Source organism: Aspergillus alliaceus (genome assembly GCF_009176365.1).
Source record: "Aspergillus alliaceus strain CBS 536.65 unplaced genomic scaffold BDW43scaffold_3, whole genome shotgun sequence".
Classification (NCBI taxonomy): Eukaryota; Fungi; Ascomycota; class Eurotiomycetes; order Eurotiales; family Aspergillaceae; genus Aspergillus; species Aspergillus alliaceus.
Genome location: NW_022474686.1, coordinates 705,209 through 718,709, shown reverse-complemented (window position 1 = coordinate 718,709; position 13,501 = coordinate 705,209). Strand labels below are relative to the sequence as shown.

General features: G+C 49.8%; 3 protein-coding genes across 3 annotated transcripts; all 3 read right to left on the bottom strand.

Moving 5' to 3' along the window:
• Positions 1-45: 45 nt before the first annotated feature.
• On the bottom strand, positions 46-2,019 carry coaT (acetyl-CoA hydrolase ACH1). Its single transcript, XM_032038048.1, has 4 exons — positions 1,671-2,019; positions 1,360-1,600; positions 337-1,302; positions 46-284 (listed from the first exon to the last, which is right to left on the bottom strand). The coding sequence occupies exons 1-4, from the start codon at positions 1,811-1,813 to the stop codon at positions 57-59; spliced, it is 1,578 nt and encodes a 525-aa protein (XP_031905374.1). The 5' UTR covers positions 1,814-2,019; the 3' UTR covers positions 46-56.
• Positions 2,020-3,452: 1,433 nt separating this feature from the next.
• BDW43DRAFT_306394 (transcriptional regulator SIN3) lies at positions 3,453-8,923 on the bottom strand (the record flags this gene model as incomplete). Its single annotated transcript, XM_032046016.1, has 8 exons — positions 3,453-4,070; positions 4,126-6,222; positions 6,433-6,918; positions 6,990-7,695; positions 7,758-7,858; positions 7,932-8,587; positions 8,671-8,726; positions 8,823-8,923. The coding sequence occupies 8 exons, from the start codon at positions 8,921-8,923 to the stop codon at positions 3,453-3,455; spliced, it is 4,821 nt and encodes a 1,606-aa protein (XP_031905373.1).
• A 631-nt stretch (positions 8,924-9,554) lies between these two features.
• BDW43DRAFT_261970 (protein phosphatase 2A regulatory subunit CDC55) lies at positions 9,555-12,919 on the bottom strand. Its single transcript, XM_032040372.1, has 5 exons — positions 12,193-12,919; positions 11,982-12,022; positions 11,786-11,883; positions 11,081-11,726; positions 9,555-11,011 (listed from the first exon to the last, which is right to left on the bottom strand). The coding sequence occupies exons 1-5, from the start codon at positions 12,234-12,236 to the stop codon at positions 10,254-10,256; spliced, it is 1,587 nt and encodes a 528-aa protein (XP_031905372.1). The 5' UTR covers positions 12,237-12,919; the 3' UTR covers positions 9,555-10,253.
• Between the last annotated feature and the right edge of the window lie 582 nt (positions 12,920-13,501).

The window sequence follows — 13,501 nt, the reverse complement described above, 5'->3', positions numbered from 1 at the left end:
ATGCTTTTATCCACCACGTATTTTTGATCGCTGAATTTGAGTGAGATGTAAACAGTTTAATCCCAGCCGTTGATCTTCATGGTTCCCTTCTCAGCCAGGTTCTGGTGCATCTTGAAGGCCTGGAAGAGCAAGTGAGGCTCGTGGCCCATACCCTTCTTCAGACACTCGAACTCGGCCCGGTCGAGGTAGTCAGTCAGGATGGGCTTGTAGTCGGGGTGAGAGCACTTGTCGATGATGACACGAGCACGCTCACGAGGAGACAGACCACGGACATCGGCAAGTCCCTGCAAAGGTTAGCATTGCAATGTTTAGTAACATGAGCGGAAGAAAGCTTACCTGTTCGGTGACAACGACGTCAAGGTCGTGCTCAGTCTGGTCAATGTGTGTGCAGAAGGGCACAATGCAGCTGACACCGGTAGGATCAACCTTGCTGGGCCGGGTGCTGGGAGTGTGCATGATGCTGTACTTCGAGCTACGGAGGAAATCGGCGGAACCACCGAGGCCGTTCAGCATGCGGGAACCCATGACACAGGTGCTGTTGGCGTGAGCGTAGATATCCACCTCAACGGGGGTGTTCATGCCGATGCAGCCCAACCGACGGATAATCTCGGGGGAGTTAGACACCTGCTGAGACCGGAGGAGGAGCTTGCCGGCGTAGCGCTCCCAGTTGTCGTAGAAACGCTTGAATCCGTCTGGGGAGAAACGGATCGATGTCGCAGTGGCGAAATCCAGGTTGCCGCTGTCGAACAGGTCCAAGAACGAGTCCTGAAGCACTTCAGTCCACACCTTCAGGTTGGTGAAATCAGCGCCACCCTTGCTCAATCCACCGATGACAGCGTTGGCAATGTTTCCAATGCCGGACTGGATCGGCAACAAGTTCTGGGGCAGGCGGCCGTGGTTGACCTCGTGCTTCAGGAACTCAATCAGGTTGGTCGCAATGGCCTGCGAGGTTGCGTCCTCTGGGGCGTTGGGCTGGGTCTGATCCGGGTAATCTGACTCCACGATGGCGACAACCTTCTCGGGGTCAACGGGGATGTGAGGAGTTCCGATCCGGTCCTCGGGCTGCATGATGAGATAAGGCTTGCGATTGGGAGGGAGGTCAGACATGGTGATATCATGGAGACCCTCGAATGAAGGGCTGGCGGTGTTCACTTCAATGATAACTTTATCGGCCATCTGGACCAATTCCGGCGATGCGCCGACGGAAGCACCAGGAATAATACCGCCATCCTCGGTGATAGCAGATGCCTCAATAACAGCGACATCCAGCCTGTTCTTGGGTTTGTTCAGCGTGTACCAGCCCTAGAAAAAAAAATATTAGACGCCTCATCTTGGAATTCCGGTTCTCAGAAAGCTTACGTAGACAAGATCCGAAGGGAACATGCTCAGATGCTTGTCGAAGAACTTGATCTGTCCCGAGTTGATACCCTTGGCAATCTCCTTGCCAACCTGGTGAGGGCTCCGACGCTCGATCATGTTCAGTCTCGCCCAGCGGTTCTCTGTTTCCGCACCAGATGAAGCACCGACAAACAAAGTGTATTGCAATTTTCCTTCGAGCTTGTTCTTCTCCACATGGTCGGCCAGCGCCGTTGGAACTTTCCTAGATAGCGAGAGACGGACAGTCAGCGCAGTTCCATTCAATGATTCAGGACATCAGAGGGTTGTCGCACTTGGGGTATCCAACACCCGTGAATCCGGACCAGCCGATGTAGGAGCCATGGGGGAAAAATTCAACGAGGTCTTCTGCCTTAGCGAGCTTTTTGAGGTAGGAAGGCCGCCTGACACGGCTTCTTAGAAGCGCAGAAACAGACATTGTGGGAGGAAGAGAAAATCAACAAAAGGGAAAGAAATGGTGAAGAAGGGGAGAGGAGAGGAGAGGAGAGGAATTGAGGGAATGGAGAAGAAAAAGAAAAGGAAAAAGTAAGCGCGCGGATGGGGGAGCTTTGAGGATAGAAATATGGTACAGGTACCCAATACCCCCCCGCCACAATAACCCCAAAGTGGAGAGCGCTGAAACCCCTCGGGGACAAAAGGATGACATTTTTAATTCTGGATAGGCGAATCAATTAATTACTGCTAGTAAGTTTGATTTTACGAGGAAGGATTTGTGTTGAGGCGGTTCATTGGGCATTCCCCTAGGACCTCCGTACAAAGTATGTGTGTAGATCCCTATCTATCCCTAATAGTTCTACCTATACAATGACAGCTATGAGACCAGCATTATCATGGTCGAACGATACAGTGCTGATGATCTCAGGGGTTTTCTGATGAAACTAATTATAATTACAGCCCTATGTGCCGTGCTCCGGAGTAAATACATGAAAATTACCTTTTTCATCTTATATAACTTTTCTCTCTCCAAAAGTCGATTCGAAAATCGTTTCAGCGGAGTGCTTCGCCGTTGACGTCACCTCGGCATATTCTCGGCTTTCCGTTTGCCCGACGTCACGTTGATATCAAGCAGGGGGACCCATGTTATTTCATGCTCCATATTCAGGATTCAATCCTTACAGAGGAGTTCATTAAATTATCACGTTAATTTTCACCCATTTATTGCCTCTGCAACCTGAGTGTTTGGTGGTCAGATACTTACGTCTTCTCGAACATCCCCGTGCTGATCCCGAGTCTTGTCCGGTCTGGCCCATCGGCCCAGTCTCGGCCTGTATCGGTTATCAAACTTCGGCCACACGGAGCTTTCGTCCGTGGCCATCATTGGCCATCCTCAATGCCGAGACAATGTCCACTCCACGAAGATCCTTCTACTACTAACAGATAATACTACTAGTAGAAGAATATGAACCAATCGCTACTCTCTACACCCGGAGCTTTATCTTTTGACTTTTTCTTTGTTGTCCCAGGAACATGCGGAGTAAATGAGAACTTAACAGAACATAGACATAGATAGACTAGCAAGATGCAAGAGAACCGTAACAAATAAGACGTAATCATTGATCGACCAGAGTTCCCTAAGTAAAGTACAGTGAAAGTACAAGTGAAAAGCAACCCATATGTGATCCATCCCTAATTCCTTACACCAAACCAGAAGATCTCGTCCGTGGGGCCTTGAAAGCCGGGGAAACCGCCCCAACCCCAGACTAGGTTTCCCCGGCAAGTGAAGGAAACTCCCCTAGCCGAGATCCAATAAGCGACAAACCCATTCGTGTAAGCCATTGAACATATTCGCTGGTCATGCAGATATCAGATCCACTATTCTCGAACAAATAAACAAGCGAGCAAACAGATTTCGATAAACACGGAACATTGACAAGCGCGCCCCGCCCTTCCTTGTACACTTGGAAGGAAAAGAGAAACCCTATCCATGTCGTCCCTTTCCATTCCAATGCTAGGGATATCTAAAAACGGTCATATGCAAAGCTTCATTCATGTCAGGAGGGACTCCATCCTACATAGGTCATTTGTCTGAATTCGGACCTCCTCTCTCACTGAGGAACCTACTCCTCCTTATTAGAATCCGAAGCGTTCTGCTCGGCGTCAGCCATTTCTGTATCTTCTTGCTCCTCCTTCTGCTCTGGAGTAGATGCCTCAGGAGGAGGAGCACTACTCTCGGGTTCGGTGCCTTTGACCCAAGACCGGAAGCGCTGATTCATCTCATCCACTTGGTCCTTGCTGAGTCCGTGCGCCCACGTAGGATTGTTGACAAATCGCTCAGTGAACCGGTCACGACGTCTTTCCTTAATCGCCGCCGCTTCTTTGGCAATTTCCTCAGGCGTCTCATCTTGGGGAGCGGCTGGACGCCACCACCAATCGTAGCTGCCAGGCTCGTACAGAATATGGTAACTGTTGGCGCAGATACGGATGATGAGGCCATCCTGATGCACAAGTGGGCGGTAATAGCGATTATATTCTTCTTCCTGTTCAAGCTTGGGGGGTAGGTTCCGCTTGAGGAATGGCATGCGCAACTGTGAGAATGGCACGCCTTCTGTGGGATCACGCATGGTGTAAGCGGAGACATAGTATGACCAACGCGCTTCCTGACTCAGCTCCTCATTCTCCAAGGTAGCGTCCTCGGGGGTCAAAAGTTGCACAGTAGTTTTCTTGGTGTTCGGTTGCTATAGGCAAGACACTGTTAGAGAATCTTCAATCATTTTGGGCTAGAAACCTTACGTAGGTAATGCGGTAGATGTCACCATCCTTAACGAGACGTTCAACTTGCTTACGATACTGAATCTCCTGATTGTGCGTGGTCTCTTCTCTGTCCCGTTCCTTGAAGAAAATATTGATGATATCGGAACTGCGATCTTTCGAGTCACCGTTGAAGATGGAACCGGCAAACTTCGAGATGCCGGCAAACATCTTTTCCAGGTTATATAACTGATAGCCACTCCGCAAGTAGTAGCGACGAAGGGTCTCCTCCAAATGAGAGGACTCCATGTCTCCTTTGATTACTTCCTCGCACATACGGACAATCTGAGTATACAGGTTCGCCTTTGGGTCGCAGTCATAGAAGAAATCGGTGGGCACTTTGTCGATAAGTCCAAGCTCCTGAGCGGGCTTGGCCATAAGGGCACGGCGCACATCCTCATGAGCATCCTTTTCGTGCAATTTGATGCGAAGCAAGCGCGAGTAGAGGATCTCAAACGTGCGGAAGAAGCAGTAGATGTTCAAGTTGGCGTACAAGTGATGTTGCTTCTTCTCGTAGGACTCATTGAGGGTGTATTCCCGTGCCAAGTTGAAATTGCCCTGCCCTGGATGCTCCATCCACTTCAGCTCCGCCACGTCGAATGTCTCAGTGGGGTCAGGAACAGGCGTCGATGGGACCAGTGCTGCATCTGGAGTACCATCACGGCTGGCAGGAGTACTACTCTCTTTATCGGTCCGGTTGGCTTTCTCGCTGCGACGCTCTAGAACATCGCGGAGAAGATCCATTCTCTTGCCATTGAGTCCCTTGCGACTTCGAGTCGAGGTTTCCTCTGCCACAAGACTCTCATCATCCGCCTCGTCGGTCGGGGAGGTGCCCGTGGAGAGTTCATTCATATACACATGGAAAGTATCGCGGTCCATACCATAGAAGACCGGGATGAAGTCCTTGATGAATGTCATAACCTTCTGGGGGTCAGCACCAAACCCAGCGGAGTTGCGGTCGATGAAGGTCAGAAGCAAGTGAGTAGCATCGATCAAGACCGCCGGGTCATCGAAAGTGAGCTCGAACTGGTGTTTGGGAACCTGGAACCCGCTCTTGCGTAGATTCCTGCTCTCCTCAAACTTGTTTTGAATTTCATTCTGAATGTGTTTCGCCACAAACAGCTTCTTATCAGTTCCTTTACTGGCGATAGCCTGGTGGTCAAGACTACGCCAATACGCCTTCTGCATTTGTTCGCGCCAAATCTTATCCCATTCACGCTGGCTAGCTTTCCACTCCTCACACTTTTGCTTCAGGCGGAACAAAACGATCGGGAGGACATGGCAAGGCCTATCAAACATCTCGCGAATGATCTTGTCACCAAGCTGTCTGTCATAGATCTTCTTGATCACGCGCTGGTAGATTGCTTCGCTCTGACCACCGAGCCCAGGAGGAAGCTTGAAAGCAGCCCTCTCCGCTTCGGACATGACCAGGAATTGCTGAACGATCGGTTCAATCAGCTGGATAGTGCGAGTGCAAGCCTCAATGTGATGGTCATAGTCATGTCTGTCTTCTTCAATACGGTGCAGTGCATCTTCGTATTGATTCTTGCGATGGGCCACAAAGCCGGAATCTTCAGATGCCCAGGTGGGATGAGAAGCCCATTCGTCATTCAAAACGCTGTAGCACAACTGGTCACGACCGCTACAAGGCTTCTGGCGCTCACGCTTAGGAAGAAGGCGATAACTAGGTCCCAAGGAGCGGCAATGGGAAAGGTTGACAACCCCGGGTTCGTGCTTCGGCTTGGATTCGACAATTTTATCCTCGGGCTCTTCAACATGCATGAAACGCTTGAACCATGCCATGAGCTCGGGGTTAGAGCCAATATAGCCAGCAGCTCGTTTTACAAGCACGTGCCGGTCAATGAGATCAGTTGAGTAAAGATTGCAGAGTTTGAGGAATTCGCTGAAAGTCTGCTTGTTGCCAATGTATTTCTTGACACGATCGAAAAACGCAAATTCCTCCTGAGTGGGTGTAAGTGAGAACGTCGGCTGAATGGGCTCAGGAAGAGCGGGAACGAGGGTTGGAGAGACTACAGGGGCCTCTGCCTGGGTTGGCTTTGTATGGTGGACCTTGGCTCTCTATTGCTGGTCAGTAAATGCGTAGTACACAATTACAAACGGTCGTGGCATTGGAGCAAACGCGAAGGAAAGACGACAGTCGTGCTCTACCAGCCAAGAGAGCCGGTATTGGCAACATAGAACTTCCGCTCGTGGAAAGAGCTCCACGAGCCAATGCATGAAGTACAGTAAAATGCGATATAAAACAGTACATAGGAAAAGAGGGCTCACCTTGTTGACATTTACAGGCTGGATTGTCTGTGGTCGGCCTCCTTGGGCATCAGCCATTCGTGCGGTATCAGCACCTGCAGAAGGACCCGAGTTTGAAGGGCCTAGTGTTGATGGAGCTCCGGGTCCTCCTCGACGTTTCTTGCCTTCTTTAGCAGAGTCCTTAACGTTGAACTGGCCGAGAGGTGGCATTTTAACGTCACGGTTAGGAGTTTGGGATGGAAGAGCGTTTGCGCTTGGGTAGCCTGGCTCTCCACGTACATTACTCATAGGCGCTGCCTCCTCTGCTTGACGCGCAGCCGCCTGTTGCTTCGCGTGAGCTGCAGATTCGGGAAGAAATTGTTTGAAGTCTTCCAAAAGATCTGGGGCTGTATTGAACAACTGCGTCACTTGAGCGTAGACATCTTGAATAGGCTTTGACTCGCGCTGGTATGTCTGTAAGATCTCGAGAAATTGCTTATAGATCTCAGGGGCACTCGCGAAGCGATTCTAATACGAAAATAATGTCAACAAGGCGAAGCTGGATGAGCGGGATATATCAGCACGAAAAAAACACTAACCTTGATCTTGTTGACGTAGCTGATCGCATGGTTAAACTCCACAGGTCCGCGTTTTAGATCAGCGGGCGACGAGCCCTGAAGCATGCCTGTTCCGACGCCGGCCAGGCTACTCATCGGCTGCGTTAGGTTGGGACCTTGTCCAGAAGCGGGGGACACTTGCAATAGGGAAGGCCTGCCAAGACCCGCAGAGGCTGCAGAAGCTGCACCCTGAAGTTGCGACACACCACGCTGGTCTTGTCCATGAGCCATGGCTGCCGCACCCGCCGCGGCTTGCTGCTCCTGCTGTGTCGGATAATCATAATGATGGTCTTGGGGCTGGCCCTGTCCACCTTGCTGGCCAAATATACCTGGACCCATTATGCGAGATCCAGGAGAATATGAGCCGGGGAGGCTACCCTGTTGCTGCTGGGGTTGATGTTGCTGCCAGCCAGGTCGAGATTGGTCAAAAAACTCAGGACGTCCATGAGGGGCCATCCCGCCAGACGGACCCAGATCACCAGAGGAGTCCATTGAGTGACGTGGGCGAGGGGGCATACTGATAGTGTTCGTGCCTGACGGTGTTGTCACTCTGATGACGTCCGGGTTGTCATCTGTCCCACACTCGATTCTATAGCCAGGAGGCAGGAACGTATTAAAGCCCTGGATGAGAGCGGGGTGGCCATTAAAAAGTGTAGAGACGCGTTGAATGACTCCGGGTGTATCGATGCTATTTCAGTCACCTATTAGCAGAACGCACTTAGTGAATATGGTCCGATGACTAATACTCACGCTTGACTCTTGAAGTCTTTCATTATGTCAAGAAAACGGTTATATACATCTGGCTGATCAACGAAACGGACCTTAACCTGATCCAAATAGCTGAGTGCATCCTAGACGCAAGTCAGTAACATGCCCCTCTATAAAGACAAAGCTAAATATGGATATAGACATAGAGATACTTACATTCAAGATCGGCTGCTGACCCTGGGCAAGGGCAGCAACATTCCCTGGAATTTGAGGACCGGTCCCATTGAACGCCAGCAGAGGCTGTCCCGGTGGTCCACCAGGGTGCTGCATGTATGACCTTGGAGTTCCCTCCCCATGTGGAATTTGAGGACCATACATGGGTCCGGGAGCGCCAGACGACTGGATAGATCCCTGCGTACCATTGGGTGGGTTTGATCCCAAGTTGGACAAAAGCCCATTCGGGCCATGTATGGAGTTTGGCACTTTCGACGCCACAGGCTGATGTAAAGGTATCGACCCCGTATGACTCTGAACTGGATGATGCTGCTGTTCCCGTTGTCGCTCCAGCTGCTGCCGTTCTAGCTGCTCACGCTCACGCTGTTCACGTTCCCTGTGGGCCATTTCTTCTTGACGCTGTCTTTCGATCAACTCGCGCTCTCTTGAGTCGAGCTCACGCTCTCGGTTGATGGATTGAGGAGAAGGATGCTGCATCGCTTGTCCAATACCTGGTAGCGAATGACCCGCGCTATGGGAAGCAGCAGAATGGTGCTGGCCATATGCAGGAGGTTGGTGTGCGCCACCATGACCCTGGCTCAACTCCGCCAGCCCAGGAAGCGAGTGCCCTGCAGGTTGGCTCGCCGGATGATAGGGGCCTGGCATAGCAGACAAAGTAAGTCAATAAACCAATATATCTTCGCAATAATGCGGGAATATGTCACAAAGAGGGAATCCTAACCAGCTGGTGGAAGAACGGGCTGCGACGACGGACCTTGTTGAGGGGGTGGGTTCTGACTATACAGCGGGACGCAACCAAGTCAGCACTTTCCATTCTTCCCAGTACGTACTTCAACATCACTAATGAAGTTCATTTTTCTTGAGAGCACATACCTAAAAGATCCTAAAGGACGGGGCTGTTGGTTCACTTGATCCATTCCCGGGTGCGATGGCAGGCTGCCCGGGTGCCAGTTATCATTCCCAGAGGAGTTCATGATTGGCGCATTAATAAATTGCTAATAACAAACACTGATTCTATGATCAAATCAAAAATAGTCTTAAAGACTGGAGGCAAGTTATAAGGCTTCTGGTACTTTTCAACTTGAGCACTTAAGTCGTTATTCCTTTTCGCACGGTTGAGTACTCTTTCTCCAAGTCATTTCACAGCGACATCACTGTGTTGGAGACAGCGTCAACCACGCGAGCACAACACAGATAAAGAAATAATGAGTATAGAGCTCGGTGGATCAGCACAGTAAGGCAACAAAAGAGGATAAGGAGGTGAAAAAGAGACTGTTCAAGCCAGCGAGCGGCAGACTTGATTGGAAGCGATGGTTTGCGCGCGACCGATCACGGATAGTCCCAGACAGAAGGCGGAGAGTGACTTTGACTACACTAACCCCTTTTCAACTATAGTGCCTCCCTCCGGCGCCATCCTTTTTCCGAAGTTTGCATTAACAACGTGACGGATTGTTGATTGGTTCACGGGGAGGCGGGATCAGCAGTGCCATGGACGACCTTTTGAGCCTTAGAGCCTTAAACCCCGACGTCATTGACTGATAAAATCCGGCGACGTCGTTAGGTCTCGATTCAGGAAGATCGGTCTTGACCCAGGCATTCAATCCACCATGCGCTTCGGCCGCTGTAGAATGATTATTCAATTAATATGAACCGTCTACTATGCAGCTGTTGGCATTTTTGTACCGCCTGTTCGGGAGATTCCGCCTTGTAGTACTTCAGACGTCACATATAGGAATTAGCTCCGCGCGGATCTATCAGCCGTAGCGAAGGCAACTCATATTCGCATCTAGGTGGAGAGACTATATTAATTCAAAATCCATAGATTCATTATCTACTCGGTAACGCTAGGCACCTAAACCACCGCAACCAATCCAAGCCAGACCGTCAGAATATCCTGCTCTAGCTGTAACCAATGCCACAATAGACGGGTCGGCGCCTATGGTTTAGGTGAGATTCCTTGCTCCTTGTCACCGAATAGGAGTGCTATGCCCAAAACCGTTCAATAGATAGAAAGAACTGGGCAGCAAAAAAAAGGTTACCCTTTAGAGGCTCCGCGTCTTCTCTATGATATCCCATTATAACGCCCCCAAATGAATCATCAGAACATCACCAAGACCCACTCGAAGTAAAAGAACGAAACCGACACATCATCAGAGCGTTAAAGCGGTGGAGAGTTAAGGAATAAGTTGGAATAACTCGGGGCGGCGAATGCACGACCGAATTTTCAACATTAGGGGGGAAAGGGTAGAAGGAAAATCTGAACCTGAACTGGCAACTTGAATTTTGGTACTGCGGATGCTGCTGCTAGTATCCTCTTTTCTGTTTTATACTTTGTTTCATGCTTGATTTTCCCGAAATTGACATCCTGTCCACTATGAATATGAACCATCCTGTAGCGTACTTACAATGCAGAGAAAACAAATAACTATTGAGTCCCACAACGTCAGTATATGAGAGCACTGATGAAAGACGGAAGAGAGAACGGAAATCACTCACGTTGTTAGTAGCAGCAATAGCAATACTATCCTCGTACGGATGCCAGCTCATGTGTAAGATCTTCTTATTAAAGTCAATCTGATCCGCGTCGGTCTCCTTCTTCATCCGGCTACCAGGACCAGCGGGACTTCCAGCTCTGGCATTACCCTTCTTCCCATTGGCGCCCTTGTTCATCGGTGTTGGGACGCCAACCTTCTTCGCCTTGAACGCTGACTTATCTGCCTGCAACACTATCTCTGTCTCCTTAGCAGGATCGGTGGGGTAGATCATGAAGTTGTTGTTGTAACTTCCAGTCATGACATTCTCCGCGTCGCCCGAGAAGACAACTTCGAATTTATCGAAGATACTATCGTTCTCATACGTGTCACACAAGCGTGGCCGCAAGTGTTCGTGGATAGGGATCGTTTTCAATGGTTGGCGCTCCATGTTGACATCCCAAATTTTAACAGTTAGGTAGTCCCTGGATACGATATAGCGACCATCATGCGAGAACCGTACGTCTGAAATGGATGAGATAATTTCGGAGAAGAATGAGCGGGAGGAGGCATCCTCCTCTTGTTCGAAAACTATACGGTGTGATTAGAGTCAGTCCGGCGTAAATTGTGGTCAGAATGACATGACACAGAGATACATACGTTTATGGTGTTCATCACACAAAGCCCGCTGTCGCATGTCGGCGAGCTTGATTGTGCCTTTCGAGCTCGCATACATGAACCAGTTACAGCTGGTAGGATGGAACTCCGCGGCCGTGATTACCTCCGTCAGCTCCTCCATGTTTGCGGGTTTGATATCGACGATGTTGAAACTCTGATCTTGGATATTAAGGTTCCACAGATTGACTCGGAGATCATCGCTACTAATAAAAGTTTCCCCGTCGCTGTTGACGGAAATGCTGTTTATGTGGTATGCGTGCGCATTGGCATATGTCCTTCGAGGTACAGCTGCCACAACAGTATCATGGTGTGTCATCCGAGGGAGCTTCAACGCTGATGGATCCTTGAAGGACAAACGAGGGGCGCGAGGCGCCCCTCCACCACCAACGCCTGCGGGTGTAAGCTCGGTCGAGAGGTTGTTTTCTGCAACGACCTTCAACGACTTGTCGAACACCTTCCAGAGTTTTATCGTTTTGTCATTTGTCGAGAGGAGGAAGTGAGACGAGTTTGATCGTCTACACCATTTTATTTTGTTGATCTTCTCCTCGATCTCTAGTGATTTCAAATAGTCGAATTCTGGCTCGTGCGACTGAAACTCGGTATGAAATTTATACTCGCATGTTTTTTTCTAGGCAATTGGTTAGGACTTTCTACCTGCGGAAAGTAATACTGCGGGGGTGTTGTTACCGTCTCATTCCGCTCAAACAATACTACTCTCCCACCCTTATCTCCCGTAGCCAAATAGTTTCCGGTATGGTCAAACTCGACAGTAGAGATGATATCCGCTAAATGAAACAGACCCGTCAGCCTCGAAAAAAATACGGAATGCTTCCAGACAAGGAAGTGTTCCGATCCTATGCAACAAACAGGTATCTATGCATACCTTCCGTGATATCTTCCACATCGCCCTTATCACCAAAGCATCTATTAGAACAAACTAATTAGTAATCCCCTACTATCTCGGATACACCAGTAAGAGCGATAGGAAAAACTTCATGGCGGAGATGCCAGTGAGATTCAGCCTAAAGAGCTGCACCACGGACAAGACAGCATCTTGACCACCGCAGCAGGGGGGTCCAAGGGCCTAGACTCACTGGGTGAACTTCCAGGTAGGTGTACCTGGATCCCTGTCTACCATTTTCTTTCAATAAACCACCCTTCCTAGGGCAGTTGGCCAACGAACAAGACTCGTGGAGCAGTAGGTTGATCGGGGTGGTAAAGAGCGGGGCCACCAGAAACTGACGTCGTTACTGTGGGATGAGGGACAAGACTTTTCCGCGGGCGCCGTCTATGTAATATTCCGCGATCGAGAGGATCGAGATGTGGATACGATGGCAAAAAGTCCACCAGTTCCGATATACGAAGTCCTTCGAGTGGAGATAAGAGAGGATGGGGGGATGACGAAGAGGGCTGTAACGTCAGACAAGGCCGCAGAAGAGGCAGAGACCGATTTTAGGGAATTGCAGGCTGAAGAAGGCAAAGGATTGACAGCCTGCGCTGACGAAATCAGAATGGCGGGGGACGATGGGAAGGGTTTTTCTTGTCCTTTCCGTCCCTCCAACGTCTCTAATTAATTTTCGTGGTTGATCTTTTCTGCAAAAATTCGAGGAAAGGGCACTGATAAAGCAACAACCACAGCCACGACCAGACTAACCACCAGGTGAAAAGAGAAGAGCAGTGAGAAAGGAAGTGTGGGGGGGGAGGAGGTTGTGGTAGTTGTTGCAAAGACGGGAGGGATGATGTGGAGGAGGTAAGGTGTTGGATTGAGGTGAGGGCGGTATTGGGAAGCACCGTCTGGTGGTGGTTTGTGGTGGGGAGAAGATTGACTGAGGGAGTGGCTGCCCGTGAACCCACGCAACAACCCAACGCAACCCACCCGCACCGCCAACTGGGCGCTGACATCAACCACTACTTTTCCGATATACTCCTACAGCTTCTTTCTCTTCCCGTCGAAAATCTAACTACGCAAGCAACACGGTCTAACAGAGTCTCTTCAGCACTGTAAAATCTATATACATAGCAAGATATTCAAACCACCTGACGTATCCTGAATAATTGAACGCAGAATCTTCGCCGTGTATCATCCTTTATTGGTAGAATTCACGCTCTTTTGATTCATATATTTATTTGCCCACTCTTTTCTTACGCTTTCCGGATTGAATCACGGCGTGTGTCACGTGATTTATATATAGGTGGGTTCCTTCTGCTACCTTAAATCCCCACCCAAAATCAGGATACCTTCTTCAACCTCTCAAAGACTTGGTGCTCATTAGCTCAAGTGCATGCTACTCCTCCGATGGGAGCTGGAATACAGATTCATCGTGGTAGTTGCCGGGGTCTAGTTGCTGCTTTTGTGTCTATCACGCCCACAGTATAGCCATAAAAGGGCCAATATATGAAAGC